At 41.6% G+C, this 18,377-nt stretch overlaps 1 protein-coding gene across 3 annotated transcripts in view; it reads left to right on the plus strand.

Moving 5' to 3' along the window:
• The first annotated feature begins 2,266 nt into the window (after positions 1-2,266).
• The window catches only part of LOC118206290 (endoglin-like), a 42,786-nt gene continuing 26,675 nt past the window's right edge, over positions 2,267-18,377 (plus strand). Inside the window, exons 1-3 of one of the 3 annotated variants that reach the window (XM_035378777.1) lie at positions 2,267-2,384; positions 4,730-4,840; positions 10,691-10,836. In XM_035378777.1, coding sequence (XP_035234668.1) covers positions 4,789-4,840; positions 10,691-10,836 — 198 coding nt within the window. In that variant the 5' untranslated portion in view covers positions 2,267-2,384; positions 4,730-4,788. Of the gene's footprint in view, positions 2,385-4,710; positions 4,841-10,690; positions 10,837-18,377 lie in introns of all 3 variants that reach the window. The other 2 variants (XM_035378776.1, XM_035378778.1) reach the window with 2 other exon arrangements.

Raw genomic sequence — 18,377 nt, forward strand, 5'->3', positions numbered from 1 at the left:
GAGTTTTTAGTAAATGGTTCATTTTGTGGGGCCAGGACCTGGAATAGGGGGATTGCCATTTATTTTCAAGCTGGGGTTGTGTCAGATATGGGGTTAATGGTCATGTGGTTATTTGTACTTGTGATTTTTTTTGGCTTCTGATCAGGCCTTATTCACAGAAGAGGTGCATAGGTTTTTGGAGCAGGATAGCATTTTAATTTTTTTCTCAATTACTATTAGATCAGAGAGGGCGAACAGAGTGTGTGCAGTTTGTCCTACTGACATCCAGGTGGTGCTCTTGTTTTCTTTTGTTAAGCAGACAAAAATATAAAGTGATTTCAGTTAAAATCATATTCTTACTACAGAAAACATTTCCACAAAAAACAAATTTTTAGATGTTTCAGCTCATTGGAAAATATTTAGTATTCAATTATAACTCATCAGGGATATTCATGTTACATGTTCATATTACATTTCAAGCAAAATTATATTACATAATTTGACATTTAAAAATAAACAACTGGAAGAGATTAAATGGTAAATGGACTGCGCTTTTATCCAAAGTGCTTTACAATTGATGCCTCTCATTCACCCATTCACACACACACACACACACACAAACGCACACACACACACACACCACACACACGCACACACACACACACACACACCAATGGTGAAAGGTTGGCATGCAAGGTACCAATCAACTCATTGGGAGCAATTAGGGGTTAGGTGTCTTGCTCAGGGACACTTCGACACGCCCAGGGTGGGGGATCGAACCGGCAACCCTCCGACTGCCAGACAACTGCTGTTATCTCCTGAGCTATGCTGCCCATGATTATAGTATCGCACATGGAATTTACTGCATTTCATATTCATGAAAACTATATTGATATTTCTACATAATAATCCATCAGTTCATTATCTATACCCGCTTATCCTGGGCAGGGTCGTGGGGGTGCTGGAGCCCACCCCAGTGTGCATTGGGTGAGAGGCAGGAATACACCCTGGACAGGCTGCCAATCTATCACAGGGCACACACCATTTACTTACATTCATACCTATGGGCTATTTAGTGTCTCCAATTAACCTACCTGCATGTCTTTGGACTGTGGGAGGAAACTGGAGTACCCGGAGGAAATCCACGCGAACACAGGAAGAACACTCCACACAGAAAGGCCCAGTCTGGATTCCAACCCAGGACCTTTAATTTTAATAAATATTAATACAGTTATAATTATAAATGTGATTAATGCCAGCCTTGATGCTATAACTTCAAAGTGGAATTCAAAGTAAGTAGTAATCATCATGACAGATTCAGGCACACTTTTAATGAGAATAATATGTACACAAAATATTGAAAAGTATGTCAGGCTGGGTCAATGGGCTTTTTGGTGTTAAGAACCAATTTTTTTCCCCACATTATATAAATGTACTGTGTTCAGGATGCACTTTCTGAATGTCAAATTTGATGCTGACGATAACGCACATATTATTGCCTTTTACTCTTTGAGCTTTAGAGGGCGCTCTGAACTTGAACACTTCTAAATTGTACAATGGGTCCTCACAGAGGCCTGCTGTGAACGATGAACGATTGACCGTCGTTATAACAATTTCTAAACGCTTAATACATATTAGCTAAATGAACAGGTCATGTAATGTTACAAATGAACACTAGACTTCTTTCACTTTACTTTTGTATTTTGTTATAACTATTTAAACATTCCAGTGTGTCGCCATTGTTTTCCAAGGGGAGACAGACAAAACCCATGTAGAAAAAAAAAGTTTCAAATGAGTTTAAAATGACCCACCAATTTAATGAATCAGGTTGATAGTATTGCCTGTGAAGTGTCTTAGTTGCTGGACAGTGTTTCGGCTATATAACGCACCTGTTGCCTCAGATAAAAAAATTAAAAAAAAACATTCAACTATAACTGTTTTCCTAATACGAATGCGCACAAGCCTATTGGGCTATGCATTAAATATGTTGCTACAAGGAACTTAGCTTAATGTAAACTGGAATGAGTTCTGATACAGTTCATAGTATTAGGCAATTTATTGGGGGAAATTATGAAGCCTGGTGTGAAAAAGGGTAATGCTTTCTAATGGATGCTTCATTAGCGTGGTTATTGTCTTTGAGTTATTAAAGATTCTATAAATAACTTTGGTCTTGACTGTGGTCCGAGCGCTGCACGCGCGCCCTGTTCAACAGTACATGCGTTTCCTGTTGGCACGCTCCCCGGCCTATTTGCCCAAGACAAACTGCAGCGTTCGCCCCGGTGGGAGTGGTAAAAGTAGCTTTCCCTGAAACAGTCAAGTCAGTTGCACTAAAGTTAGTGCGTTCACATAAAACTTTGTTGTGTGTGGGTTTGAGGGACAGCGCCGTGGGAAGACCACTGTAAATTGTAAGTTGCATTATTTTGTAGTGTATGAGACTTAGATAAATCATTTAGTTAATCAAGAGCTATGTCATGCTTGCAAGCTACATAACAAAATACTTAACATTATTTTGGTTGGTATTGAAGTATGGTATGGAAGTTAAACAACTGCAGTAATTACAAGGAATATTATAACCATTGTCGAGTGAGTTTAATAGTTGTTATCATTTGTAAACTTTTTTTGTATTCTTACGAATGCCTCCAAATTATATTATTATTAGGTCTATTTTGTGTTTTTATTACCCTAAAGGCGTATATTTAACTTACTAGGGGCTACACGTTGAAATAAGTTGGAATAGGCCATCATTATCAATTAACGTTAGTCTACATTTTATAGTTTCTCTCTCAGCTATAGCCATAGCCTATATTTCCAAATTCTTTCTTAGATTGGGGAAATACCGATGACTCCTGATTTTCATTGAATTGTTAGCCAGGTGAAGACAAGAAAAAACCCACTGAGATCAGATCTCATTTTAATAGCATTTGGCGAATACGAAGCTTTATAGCTATACAACTACGAGGAGAACTGAAAAAGTAACGTTAAACTGTGAACGCGTCCTCCGGACTGTGCTGCTTTACTGTGAGCTACATTATAAGCTTGGCTGCAGTATTTATGCGGTAACATTGGCTTCGATTTAATACACTTACATTTAAACCGTATAGTTTTTTTCTGAAACTTACACTGAGTTTCATTATTTTTCTTGAAGTTTGTGTGCTTGTGATCACATTCATAATTGACTGTAGCTGTGTAATATGTGATACAACTGATAATTCACAATGCACGGTTGTTTTTATAAAGTATTGTGGACGGCAAATAGTGCTAATTCTGTGACGTCCGCAACATGTGCTCTAAACAGTGGCCGCATTGTTTTTCCTAATGTGTCAAAAAAGTTAAACCAGCCAGGCTACACAACGGCGCGAGTGCTTAAATAAAGCGCGCGCGTAGAGTAGGTGTGCTTTATTTAAAATAATTCTCATTCGAGCTTTTGGTTACTTCCCCTCAAATATATATCTTTACGAATAATAATAATAATAATAATAATAATGGCTGTGCACACCAGTGGTTCCTTAACTCAGTCTTGACACATCGTCCCTCCCCCACCCCCATGTATTTGAATTTGAACAAGATGTGATTTTTTCCTCAAGTAGGTGCTTTTCATGGGATTATTTACCCTCTTATCCAAAAATAACACAATAAGCGCAATATGAACATGGAAATTTTATTTTTCATGGCATGCATAGCTATTTCTGACATAATGCAGTTTAACTGGGTAAATAATCCCTGCAAATGTGAAAAGTTTATTATTACAATTCTGGGATTGCAATTATAGTTGGAACAAAAACCATCATATACGGGGGCCCCAGGGCCGAGATTGGGAACAACTAGTGTAAGCTATAATCTTTTTTTGCACTTTAGATGTTGTCTGATATGTTGACTGATGTTAATTAATCCGATATATGATGCGTGGTAAAACTTCCATGAGCACAGTGCAACTGGTTTTCTGAAATATATATAATTTTTGTTTTGCATTTTATTGCATTTTAGATTAAAGTATAGGGACATATATATGCCAAATTTATTTTTGTCATTATTTGCATTTTTTATGTTAAACATACATATTAGGGACATAAAGCACAAACACATTTTGAGTTTGCCTTTCAGTCAGTTTAACTTCCTAACCCACTGGACACATGCTAACTGCAACACTACCATGTTGCAGTTGAAGACACCAGACTTGCTACAGTACAATTGATCTGACATTCTGTGCGAGTGTTGAGTGCCTTCCACTGATACAGCAGTCTTTTGGAATGATTTTACAGAATCAAGTCTCATTAAAGTTCACATTAATTCTGTGCTTTGATGGAAATTGTACACAGTGGACCAGCAAAATGTTGAAATATCTGCATATCTTGTCCTTAAGGCAAATACATTTAATGTGGACACATTGACCGATGGGTATGATCATCCAAAGAACACGGTGAAAGAACAGCAACGTGTGGGAACACATGTGCCAGCTTAAAAATTTGTAAACTGAGCAGTGCAGAAAAGAGAACTGATGTATAATTTAAAAAATATTCACAGACTAAGCATGAAACAGTTGTATTCATGATGTTTTTGTTGCTGATGTGCAGAAAGCAGTCAATGTGTGAATGTGTGTTGCATTTTGAAAAGTCACACCTCCAAGTGCAGCACTCTGCTGATCCCTATCTGACTGCGCCATTAACACCTGCCTCCCAACCCCCCCCCCCCCCCCCCCCCCCTTTATGTCATATGGGTGGCTGTGACTCACAGTGATCACATTTATATACAGCGGAGCTCCTGGAACCCCCCCCCCCCCCCCCAAAGAGCTGTTCTGTTCTGTACCCCAAGATGGAGATTGCTGCTGCACTATTACTGCTGCTGGTCACCGTGGTGACTGCAGGTGAGTACATGTTGATGGTCGTATGTGAGTGTGTGTCTGTACCTCTCTTGACTTCCCTTAGTGTTTCAATGGGGTCACAGCATGACCTCTTTACATCAGAATCACAGCTGATTTTTCATTTGTGGCCAAGCACAGAAATGTGGCCTGACATTTTTGTCCTATTTTTATAATGTTGTTATTCTTCTGAAATGTTATTTCAAGTATTTTATTTCTATGCATTTTAGATTTTATAATAGGTATATTTAAAAATATTTTATAATAATGCCTGAATGCTATCTACCCTTATGAAAAAATCACACGTGAAATCTCAATTTCACATGTGAATTTAACATTTTCAAATGTGAATGAAAAGAAAATATTCTCATGCAAAAAGGAAATGTCATGTGAACTGGATATTTTAATGTTTATTATGTTATTAAAACAGGTCACATTGAGTCATTTACATCTTTGCATTTTGACATCACTTTTTGAAATGTGAAAAACACGTTTACATGTGAAAAAACATAACTTGAAATCGTGTAGGTTATCTTTTTCCACTCTCATTTTATAAGTGGGATTATTTTTATAGTTGACATGCACTCTTTGCATGTTGGGTGTTCATGTGGTTTTTGAACACATCTGGTTTATTCATAAGGGTATTGCAGTTTAGCTAATTCAGAGCATTATATGAGGCATTTAACAGACTGTTTAATCCACTGCTAATTGTACTGCTTGTATTTTTTTCAAACAAAGCTGGATATTTACTGAAGCAATTTAGCCTAAGCATTTTAATATAAAATTAACCTATGACTTCCATACTGCCAAACTTTGAAATATATGCAAATGATAACTTTGAAAGTGATTGCCAATATATGCCAATATGAATCATTTCTTGATTTAAATTTTTACTCACAGTACTGTATTATGACAGAGTGTGCCTCCATTTTGTATCTGTAAGCTTCAGTCAAAGCAAACCCCTGGTTAGTGGGATCTCATTAAAACATGTTTTTTTGCTATTGGCTTACTGAACATTACAAATCATTCTCAGTGACCCCAAAAATGGTTTGGTCTTGTTCTGGCTGGTCTTTGTATTATATTATCCCCTGTAGTATTATTTGGATATACTGCTGTGATGGCCCATTTTTTTAAATATCTGATGATATTTCCTATTTTTTTAATTGATAAACAATTGTTTCTGTTTAAAGATTGCATTTTTACATCAGCGATAACAAGGAACTTGGAAAGGTGGAATTACACTAGGTAGTACTGCTGATTAAGTGCATATTGTTAAGCAGTCGGTTTGTACCTCTCACTGTAGGCTACAAGATCCCACAAACAGGATTGTGCATATAAAGATATGTATCATGAATAAAAGAAAACTGAAATGGGATTAAGCAAATGGTTCCCAGCGTCAATCCTGGGGACTCCCAGTGTCTGCTGGTTTTCAGACCAATTAGAGTAGCAAGTTCCCAGAATTTTAACAAGCTGCAAATTTTTCTTAATTAGGTGCTTTTCATGTCTAGAGGAATTATTTACCCTTTTCAGCCACATTATGTCAGAAACAGCTAAGCATTCCATGAAGAATAACAGTCTCATTTTCACATTGTGCGTATTATGATACATTACACGCAATTGCATAAAAAAGAGGCAGTAGGTGTTCTGGCAGTAATGAACGGAGAGAACGGATGAATGAACGGGTTTCTTTACCAAAGATTTTGCGTCAGCTGCTTCTTGCACAGGTACAGCAGCTCATCAGAGTCAGTAAGTCAGCTAATCTGACCTTCTGCCATCCAGAAGGTCAGATTACTTAGCAGGTGTGACAGACCTATTCGTGTGGTAATGGGAACCAGCCCCAGCGAATTACCTGGTCGATACCCGAGCGTCCGCAGGGCCTGCCGGCATTGCCAGGGTGCTGCCGTCAGTGAGGATGAGGGGATGAGGGGATGAGATGGTGAACAGTGAGAGGGTTAGACAGGGGTCCGCACCTCTGCTCATTGGGTCAGGTTTCTGGCCTTCACGCAAAGACAGAACCACAGCTAAGAAAGAGACAAAAGACTATGGAATGGAGCTTGTTTGGGGTGGCAGAGACCTCATGCCCTTAGGAATTGTGATGGGGCAGTTATGTAAGAATCCGATGAATGAGGGCGAGAGAAACAGAAGAGAGAAAAGGAGAGGGAGAGAAAGAGAGCGAGTGTTCTTACACCTGGCTGGCTGTGGTCTTCATAGGCAAAGTGTGGTATAAATCTTGAGACAGAGAGAGAGAAAGAGAGAGAGATGCTTTAATAACACACCGGATAACTCCTGTCATGCTAATACATGTCCTTGAACCTTGGCAGGGGTTTGGAGAGTGATTTAAGCATTCGGTTAAAGGGAGAGAGAGAAAGAAGGAATGAGTCTGGGGTGGGTGACAGAAAGAGAGAGAGAGGGAGCAGAGGGAGGGCAGAGGAGGAACAAAAATGGGAAAACAATAAAAAAAAAGGCTTTGTTCAACGCAGAGTCCGCAGTCTAAATAAACCACTTCCCTGTACTGCTCTGTTGACGGAGGGCCCGGGTGCCACGGAGACCTACCGACGCGACCACCAGTCGCCCCTGGAGACCGATGTCTATCTCTGGCCCGCAATCAACCCTCCACGCTCTATTTCCATCTTTGTACATTTTCTTGACGGCCAGGCGACAGGCCCCTCCCCCCTTCACGCGACGCACGCTATCTGGCATGCAGGACTCTCATGAATATGGGACTTTTATTTTTTCAAATAAGCACTTTGTAGTTCTCTTCATCAGACGGCAGGAAATGCATGCCAAGCCTAAAGATTCGCGTGGTAGACGGGGAGCGGTACCGCAGCTAGCGGTCGGCTTGTTTGATGTCACACTGGCGACGGAGCATCCTTCGACTCGCGCGTAAAGGGTCAGCCTGCAACCTGACTGGTGCTCCATCTTCAATGCAACAGAGTGCTGGATTTTAAACACCATGGGTCGGCTGCAAAAAACATGAATTCTGATAACCCTTTAAGGGCCCTTTAAAGGCCAGTACAGATCAAAGATGTGAGATGAGAGTTATAGAATGTTTCAGAAGGAAATCTTATCAGTATGAACCCAGTTTTAGAATGTCTGCCGTCGGTGGCTGGCGTCTGCAAAATTAACATGTCAGAAAGATACATTTTATTTTGTCATTTCTGTACTAGTGATTTGGTTGGTACTAGTTAACTTTCTAGGAATGCTGTTATTTGTAGCTAGTTAGGTAGCTACAAAGAAAGTTGTTACTTGTAACGTTAGCGCTGCTGGCAATATAACCTTAGCTAAAAAGATTAATGGCACTCAAGAATAATAATACACAGATATGCATATGGAATTGTTGTTATAGAAGTAGCAATTATTTCGTTTTTGCACTGGTTTGGTGTGGGCTGACTAAATTTAGATTATCTTTAACACACACATTCTGGGATTTTTTGGACTCATTGTCAGTCTGGTCTTGTCTTGCATCTTTGGTCTGGGCTGGGCTTTAGATCACAAAACTGTGATTAGAATGTTGTTAAATTAACATTTTAATGCTGATGTAACAATGAAGCAATGGAGTTCTAGAACACCGACTTTGAATTTTGAAAAAAAATAACCTTTCCAAAAAACTTACTCCTCAAATAGTTAAAGCGACAAAAGTGTCGAGCAGACGGCTGGCAAGCTTTTTCTGAAGGGAACTTCGCTGGGGCTCAGGGAGAGAGGGATGGGTATGTTAAGCACAGTCTCTCTTAGCTTCTTCCCCAGCCTGCAGTGACATTGCTGTGTTCTCCAAACCCCACTGCGGCACTGAGCCCGACAGCACATTAAGATGGATGTGCGTTGAGAGAGAGAGGACGGCGTGCCGCCACGCACCGGCTCCTCCCCTGCGGGTCCACACTTCCTTCTCCCTTGAAGGCAGCGAGATTCATGACAGTCACCCCCCCCCCCCCACCCCCACCCCCCAGGAGGTGTAAGCAGTTACTAACAACCCCACCCCCGTACACTAACCTCAGACATGCAGCATTATCTGTGGGCAGGCTGCTCATTCCCCTACCTTTTGGCGATGATCAAAGCGGCCGGTGTGGAGAGGATGCGACCGTTTCTCTGGAGGGGGTCAGAGGTCGAGGGACACCTCGGGCTCCTGCAGAACGATGATAAGAGCTTGTTTGCCTTCCTGCAGACGGCCAGGAAAACGGCCGGGACAATAGGTGCGCCGAGCCGAGGTCCTGCACTCCCCGCCCTGACCCTCCACCATGAATACAAGCAGCTAATCCGCCCTCCCCCACAATTTCAGTGTCCTGTTCATCTTGAAGTTCACGCCACAGATGTGCTCTTCAGACCCATCTCTCCTGACCGTTATTCCTCACCGTGAGCCAGCACTGATGGCCACTTACTGCCCTGAGTCATCACCTCACACTGCTGTGTCATTCCCAGTGTGCTTAGGGACGCACCGCAGTGACCTGGGCAGTGAAAGACGGCGTTAGCACCAATTCCCTATTCAGAAAGGTCTCGCCGGCTGATTTTAAAAGGCCATGGCTACCGTCAGCGACAGATTGAAGACAATACTGGGGAAATGCCTGTGAAATGCATTGCGCTGCGTCAGGAACAGCTACGCGTGCCGGGAACGCGCAAAACAGGACGTTTAACCCTGCCTTGTTTGAAGAGTCACTTCTGTAATGAGGAGAATGATCTGCCCTCCTGGTTCTGGTCCCTGCTGGGCGTGGTGTGCTGAGTACTTTGGTCCTCGGGCTGAGGGGTTCGGCCTTGTTTACATCCCTCTGGTCACGCCAAGGCCCCTGCCAGAAGCTGGCGTCACCAGCGTTCCGTCTAAACACGGCATTTCCTGTTACCCTCGCAGACGGGAAGTAGCGGAGCAGGCCAGGGCACTGTGCTGACAGACAAAGCCAGCTGTCTCACAGACAGGGGACACGTGGGTTTCCCAGCATGCTCTGCTACACTGGGCCCTGGGAATTCCCAGTCTGAGCACCTCACATGACAGCTAAGCCCTGTTGGTATTATAGTCTTCTGTTTCCTAACCCACTTTGTACTTGGCAAGAGAGAGAAAGTGAGAGAGAGAGAGAGAGAGAGAGAGAGAGAGAGTGTACAGACACACAATCAGCCAATGTTGCTGTCAACCCAAGTTTTTGCATGTTGCCAATGTGGTTTCACTAGTGATGGACTAGCGCAGACCATCTCTCGTAGAACCATGATCACAGATCCCGCCCCCCTATCTCTCACAGAACCATGATCACAGATCCCGCCCCCTGTCTCAGAGAACCATGAGCACAGATAGCGTAACTTTCATAGAACCATGAGCCGTGATCACTATCTTACACAGATCTCGGAGCTGAACAGCTGGCCTAGGCAGACAGCTGGCTTGCATTTCCTCAGGAAAGACTCTGTAAAACTGGGGAGTTCTTAGGCTTGTGTTTATATTTATTTTTACTAGCCACCAGCAGGATGCTGCCCAGATGGTAAAGAAAAGATTCTTAACAGAGTCTGATATACGTTATTGTTCCTTCTGTTTGGTTTCATCAGTCACTGAATGTGCATATATACAGGCGCACATACTCACACACCCGAACATGCTTGCATACATAATCACACACACCCCCACACACAAAAACATGCTTGCACACACCTGCATGCACAAACTTATGCACACTCATACGCAAATGTGAGAATTCCAAGCGGTTGTTATTTACACAAACTGCTTAGCTTCTAATTTCATAAAAATGAAATTTTATATGCCTCTGTGGTAGTACATATGTTACAACACATTGCAACACATGCAAACTTGCAGTCCCAGAGTGAGGGTTTTCAGATGTCGGTGGGACTGACCTCTCCCCTCCTGCCCTCTCCTCTCTCTTCTGGAAGAATCTCCATTCTGTGAACCCATGGAGGTCGTGGGCAGGAGGAGCGCGTGGATCAGCGTGGAGCGGAACATGGGACCTGGCTGCTGGTCCAGATTTCTCTCTAACCAGAGCAGAGAAGTGCACATCTTAAACCTGCAGAACCCTGGGGTGAGTCTGTCAACAGGGCATCTGTCAATCAAGCCATCAATCAATCCAATAGGTAGCTCATTTCATACTAGCTCACCAACACAGAGGTGAGTCCATCAATTAATTCATCATGAAGTAATAATGCTAAATAATAATAATAATGCGTACTGCAATAATGTGAGATTAATTCAATTCCTGTGAATGCATGCTCTAATAATGTGAGATTAGTCTGATTCCTGTGAGCGTGTAATGCACTACTGTGAGATTAGTCTGATTCCTGTGAGCGTGTAATACACTACAGTGAGATTAGTCTGATTCCTGTGAGCGTGTAATACACTACAGTGAGATTAGTCTGATTCCTGTGAGCGTGTAATACACTACAGTGAGATTAGTCTGATTCTTGTGAGTGCGTGTAATACACTAATGTGAGATTAGTCTGATTCCTGTGAGCGTGTAATACACCACTGTGAGATTAGTCTGATTCTTGTGAGCGTGTAATACACTACTGTGAGATTAGTCTGATTCCTGTGAGCGTGTAATACACCACTGTGAGATTAGTCTGATTCCTGTGAGCGTGTAATACACTACTGTGAGATTAGTCTGATTCCTGTGAGCGTGTAATACACCACTGTGAGATTAGTCTGATTCTTGTGAGCGTGTAATGCACTAATGTGAGATTAGTCTGATTCCTGTGAGTGTGTGTACTACTGTGAGATTAGTCTGATTCTTGTGAGTGCGTGTAATACACTAATGTGAGAGTAGTCTGATTCCTGTGCGCGTGTAATACACTAATGTGAGATTAGTCTGGTTCCTGTGAGTGTGTAATACACTACTGTGAGATTAGTCTGATTTGTGTGAGCGTGAAATGCACTAATGTGAGATTAGTCTGATTCCTGTGAGTGTGTGTACTACTGTGAGATTGTCGGTGGGAATGTCACGTGTTGTTTTCGGAGGAAAGCTCAATGACAGCTGTGATAGAGAAGAAAGTCCGATCGCAGCCAGATGAGTTGTGGAAGTTCAGTTTGGGGCTAATAATAAGGTGCAGGGTGAGGAAATAAAGCGACATCCAATGGGGATTCACTTGGCATTTTCTCAATCACAGTAGGCTAGCCGTAGCCAATGATGCTTAAAGGGAGGAGTTACTGCAGCGAGCGTGACTGGCTATGAGCCGCAGCATTGCAATGTGGTGTTTTCACCCCAGACCACATTTTAAAAATGTTTTTTCAGCAGAGCTCAGTCAGGCTGCATTAATCACTGTCGACAAGGGTCAACGACAGTGTGCTCAGATACAGTATGTCCGTTATCGTCTTTTAGAGGTTCTTCCCACACAGTCCACAAGCAGGATGATGGAAACGATAATTAGCCGCGCGACTTAGAGCTGACTCGAGCTAAGCATGGTGGGTCAGGCTTCCCTGTTTTGACTTTTTAAAACAAAAAAGTGTTTTGTTTTATCTTGGGGGAATTGGACGTGCCATAAATGTTAAACATACAAGAAGGAATAAAGACCTTGAGTACAAAAACAACAGACAGCTGGAATGAAAAGGGAGCTCCATTTTGAATTGTGCTTCCACACTGCTTGAATTATGCCTCGATTGATAATTACACAAAACTTAATGTAAACTCATGAAGTCTGTGTTCTCTTCTGCCCGCTATCGGTGCATAACTCAAAACCACAGCATTCGTTTGAATTTATTTATTTATTTATTTTTGCATGCTCTAGGTCTTTGTTCCAGTGCTTTTGTGGGCCATTTGTTTTTCCTCCCAGAGCTTTGAAAGTGCAGTTTTTTTTTGTTGAAAGAGCAATGATGTTGAAAACAGGAAATGGAAAAAGCACAGGCATGACAGTAGCAGGCCTTGCATTAGCCGCTCGCTAATGTTTGCGCAATACATCCCGCTGTTTTTTTTTTATTTTTAAAAGTACATTCAACTGCTGCATATCCAGGGTGTGCTGTGGGGATGTTCCTAGGGGTATGAGTGCATGATGGATTCGACTCAGTTTCATGCACATATACATGTAGGAAATATGTGAGTGAAATGTCCCTGAGCTTCCCTGGGTCATTCAGTCACTGGACATACGAGCCAGCTTGTCTGTTAAACAACACTGGGCACACAACTAGTCCTGTGTGTTAAGCAGGCGCTGGTCAGGGGAGCAGCATTGTGTGTTAAACAGTAGACAGACGTGCAGGGTCATGTTAAACAGGCGCTGATCAGGCTAGCAGGGTTGTGTGCTTTTACCGACACTGGACAGAGTAACAGGCTTTTGTGCTCATCAGTGGACAGACGAGCAGGGTTGTGCTTTAAACAGCATGCAGACGAGCTGGTTTGTGTTTTAAACAACATACAGACGAGCAGTGTTGTGTTTTAGACAGCATTCAGAGGAGCAGATTTGTCTTTTAAACAGCTTACAGACAAGGAGGGTTGTGTTTTAAACAGCATTGTGCTCATCAGTGGACAGACGAGCAGGGTTGTGCTTTAAACAGCATGCAGACGAGCTGGTTTGTGTTTTAAACAACATACAGACGAGCAGTGTTGTGTTTTAGACAGCATTCAGAGGAGCAGATTTGTCTTTTAAACAGCTTACAGACAAGGAGGGTTGTGTTTTAAACAGCAGCCAGACGAGTAGGGTTGTGTTTTAAACAGCATGCAGATGAGCAGGTTGTGCTTTAAACAGCAGATAGAGGAGCAAGATTGTATGTTTAACAGCAGAGACAGAGACAGAGAGAGAGAGAGAGAGAGTGTGTCAGTGTATGTGTGATTGAGTGTATGTGTCTATGTGGAATTCCTAATTTGTGTCTTACAGTGCCAGAGTGTTTGTCTTTTTTTTATTCTGTGCCTGCAGCCTGCGGTGGTACTTGATATTATGCGCAAATTTGAATGGCTTGTATTAGAGTAATGCAGTAACTTTAGATAAAATAAATGGCGTAGTGATTTTCAAAAGGGTGAATTACCTATACCTAGCAACTTTCAAGTCTCGTACAGTGTTTTTCAATGTTGACAATGGACAATGACATGTAGTAACACTGGTATGGTCCTTTAACAGTTTATTTACTTCTCTGGAGTCATGCAGTAATTCAATAGGCTTTTAGTATGAAACGTAGGCCATGTCTGGAAAACTTAAGTTCTGAAGAGTTCTGATGATGGTCTGATTTCTCTGATTACATTGCTTGTGTGTGTGTGTATCTTTTTTATCTAGTGAACCTAAAGTACATACACAGTGATCCCTCTGTAAAAGGTTTTGGCAGACACATACGTTTCAGGAACTGTTTTCAAAATCAGGGCCATAACTGGAGTCAGACATTTCTTGTCGACTTCCTGTGAGTCTTTTGCTGATGTTCTGTCACGTCCTGTCTGTGAGACTAATGAAAATAAAGACTGTCTGATGTTTGTTTAAAGGCAGTCATGCAGAAATAAAGCCCCGGACTGACCCAATTGGACCGGTCAGCGGGGGGAGGTTGGAGTCGTGACAGAGCGTAATTAAGATAACATGCGTGATGAGTTCTGTCAGATCAGACAGACTTTTTTTTATCAGGCTGAATCATGTATGGTCACACTGTTTTTGTGGAGGAAATCCTAAGGTATTCCCATAATGAATGAGTAAATATTTTGGAATGGTTCATTATCGCTGCTTAAAGCCTCCTACAGCAGCAGCATATTCAGTTGTTCTCATTCTCTGCTGTAGTTCTGCCCTGCCCCTCATGGTAAAGACATATAAACTCACACTCACATACGCATACACACACACACACACACACACAGGCATGTGCCTACTGTATATAAAACATGCTTTATTATTAAACATGTAAAAAAAAAAATTAACATTTTGGCCATGTTGTTGTTTTTAACAAAATAGTGTTATTCAGAAGTATATATAAACATTTTCTCAACAAAATAACATGCAGGATATTGAAGCAAACGTAAGCAGTTTTACCTGCTTTTACACAAAACAATAACTGCAGCATATTCAGAAAAAATGTAAAGGTTTTGGCCTGCTATTAAACAAAACATTTATTAATTGTTGTCGTTGTTTCTGGTGATGTTACGGTATCTCCACTGCGGCAATATATGCAATGTATGATCTCAGCCTTCTGCCACGGTACAATGAAAACTTCCTTCATGTCACTGTGCGTACTGAGTGCTCCCCCAATGTCCATAGCCGGTTTATACTCTTCTTCTTCATTTTTATAGTTGGTTGACCAACACTGAGGTGTAACAGCCTGTTATTTCGGTAACGACTTTGATATAAATTTATGAAGATTAAATAACTGTTTATGTTTTTTTTAAACTAAGATATGTAGTTATATTGATTATTGTCCCATCCCCACACACACACACACACACACACACACAGATTTTATCGTCGCCTCCCAGAAGCAAGGCCGCGGGTCCTATTTTGATAACCCCCCCCGGGAGATCATTTATTGGGTTCTGGAACGGTCTCTCTTAATACGGCATCGTCCGGTTCACACAGATGTACGCCAGCTGTGATGGCCCTCTTTGGAAGGAGAGAGTGATGCTATGCAGATGTTCTCCAGCCGCACTCGTCCTCTTCATCGGGAGAGCGAGGCCTAGGCAAGAAAATAGTCCTAATGTGGGAACCTGGACCTGAAACAATCCCAAGGGCAAAGGATTGTGGGTTTTGGAAGAAAGACATGCAGAGTTAGCTGGACTTGTTTTCTTTCCTTGTAATCGTATTTCTTGGAGTCACAATTGATTACACTCTATAATATGTTGTGCCCCCCACGCACAATTGTGGGATAACCAAAAGGTCCTGGACAAACTGGAACGTTGGAATAATCTCTTACAATGCATACAGAGTTATGTGTTTAACTTGACCCAGCCACTCTCACAGGGGTCTCTGGTAAATGTCCGCTAGTTCCAATCAGACAGTCAGTACGGATTGGGTGGTGCTTGTTGGGATACAAAGTGTTTGTGGTAGTAAAGATAAAATCCATTTCCTTGTCCCATGGGGCAGTATTTTGACTGATCAGCTAACTCCCCTTAGTGTTGATAGAGGTATTCACTGTACGCGGATGGACGGGGAGGCAGTAAAGGGAAAAGATGCTGTGGATGGTGTGTTTTTCTGTTCTGCAAGTGTAGCCCAATCAATCCTAATGACCTGCTAGTGATGCTGTCAGAGCAGAGTGTACCATGACATTGTGGGGGGGGGGGGCAAATGTTCCATCTACCAAGCATATTATAATCACTCAATTTGTGGCATTTTACAACTGACATGGCCACAATGGATTCACTCAGTCATCATTTGTAAGTGACACATACTCAGTCTCACACACTCACATGCAGATTCAAGCACATGCACCCACGCACGCACACACACACACACACACACACACACACACACACAGCTTCTGAAATGAAGTTGTAAGCCCAGAGATTCAGAAGAACAGTTAGCATCAGTGTATGGTTTGTCAGGTAAAACTTGGCCATATAGCTTTGGTACGGTACAGAGAGAATTTCCAACTGAACGATATTTTAAAAGCTGATGAGTCTTCCAGAGAACGGTTCCTTCTGAAGTCATGAGATCCAACATATGTTTCCAATATAGTCGGTAGGAAATTGCTTTTTCTCTGCACTGACGTCGTTGTTGATGATTCACTCTGCCTCACATTGCACGCTTCGGGGAAATGGAATTGGGAAAACCCTCTGTCCTGCCGAAAGAGACCAGGGCACAGGCCTGACTTCCCTTTTTGTCCTCATCAGGAGAGCTGTTTGTGTTCGGAACCAATCAGGAGTGACGTGTGTGCTCCTGACCAATCAGGAACGCTGCTATTTTAACCTTGGACAGCTGTAAAGACTCCCGCACAGTCTGTGTGATGTGGAGGGGCAGATTGTGTTCAATAAACTCAGAGTCTTTCAGCTGTTTGAAGAGCTCATGTTGGAAGACTAGACTAGCTCACTTAATGCACCACTCCTTAGACCAGAAAGCAACTTTCTGTGCTTAATTCCCTCTCTAAAAAGTGTCGGATATCCAAAAATACCTCACAGTTAACCCGTTGGAGTCTATTGTCATTTTTTCATTTTGCTATTACATTCGGTTTTGTTTTTATTTAGTACCTCCAGTACCTTGTCTTTACCCCTAATGCATGGTAAATCTGACTTATTATTGATTATCATTTTGTCAATTCAAGAAACTGTACTGTATAGCTCCCAGCAGCCCAAAACACAAGAAAAAAATAGAAGTGTCAGTAAAATCTTCACAACTTTATTAAAAATCACTAAGAGCATTGCTATTGAAATTATTCAAAGATGTCAAAATGTTAATACAGCAGTAGTGCATAATAGGGTTCGTACGGTCATGAAAAACCTGGAAAAGTCATTGAAATTTAAAATGCAATTTCCAGGCCCTGGAAAAGTTATGGAAAATAATATTTTTTGAAAAGTTTTGGAAAAGTAATGGAAATATAGCTAAAGTTGCATCAAATATAATTACTAATTAATCCAATCATAAAAATAGTATGTATAGTAATAAAATGTAAATTGGCACGTAACCTTCGCGGTATTTTGGTGGTGTGAGAAGTTAATTCGGTCCGCCTCAGTCTGTTTACAGGCACGCCTCTGCTGATGTAGCAGTTCGTAAACGTAGGCCCTACTGTGCCGACAATATGCCAGGTGTGCAGCTTCAGTAATATATCAGGGCTCGAAATTAACTTTTTTACTTGGTAGCACTGGTGCTCCCAACTTCAAAAACTTAGGAACACCCACCGAAATGTAAGGAGCACCAACAATATATGCAATAGATTTTTTATTAATAAAAACGACAATATAACAGTACGGTTTACAAGGAACAGTTAAACTGTCACGCATAAAATGTGTCGACTCTTCAAGGAATTGCGTGTTATCCATTCAAACGACAAAGCGCTTCTCGTCACATTAATTCCGCTAATTAAATCAGTAAACTGCATCGGAGAAATTAGCTGTTCCAACCGGGTCGCTACACAAAACGTCCGCTTCAACTTTTCAGCTTTCGATAACGCTAATAAATTGAACATAAACTTTTGTCTTCAGGTAACATTAGTTACGCGTCGCGTGACAGTGGAGTGCAGGGAAAGGGAGTGATTGAAGGCTAATATTAACCTATTTAAAATCAGCATTAAAGGTAAGAATGTCAAGCTCGCGATTGGTTAGAAGGGTCACCGTCAGCTCACAAGGGACATGCTGAGCGTATTAGCGAATGTACAGAGAAAGAGACGTTCGACTGGAAAAAGAAAAAAAAAAAGGTCGCACCAGAACAATTATTTGCACTCGCACAAATGCTCCCAATTATATTTCGAGGTCGCACAGATTCAATTTCGGGAGCATATGCGACCAAAATGGTCGCAATTTCGAGCCCTGTTTGAGACATTGACAAAAATGTTAAACTATTCGAATTAAAATATAAGAGAATGTATCTAAGTGTGTCTGTCTGGTGTTTGTTTGTTTTAGAGAGGCACCATATGTTTCAGATGCAGACCTAATTTTACTTAGTGTTATTTATTTATTTATTGACCTTTCAGCATTATTACAGGTTCATAAAGACAGTTGTCATTAAAAACACTGAATTATTT

Source organism: Anguilla anguilla, chromosome 10 (assembly GCF_013347855.1).
Source record: "Anguilla anguilla isolate fAngAng1 chromosome 10, fAngAng1.pri, whole genome shotgun sequence".
Classification (NCBI taxonomy): domain Eukaryota; kingdom Metazoa; phylum Chordata; class Actinopteri; order Anguilliformes; family Anguillidae; genus Anguilla; species Anguilla anguilla.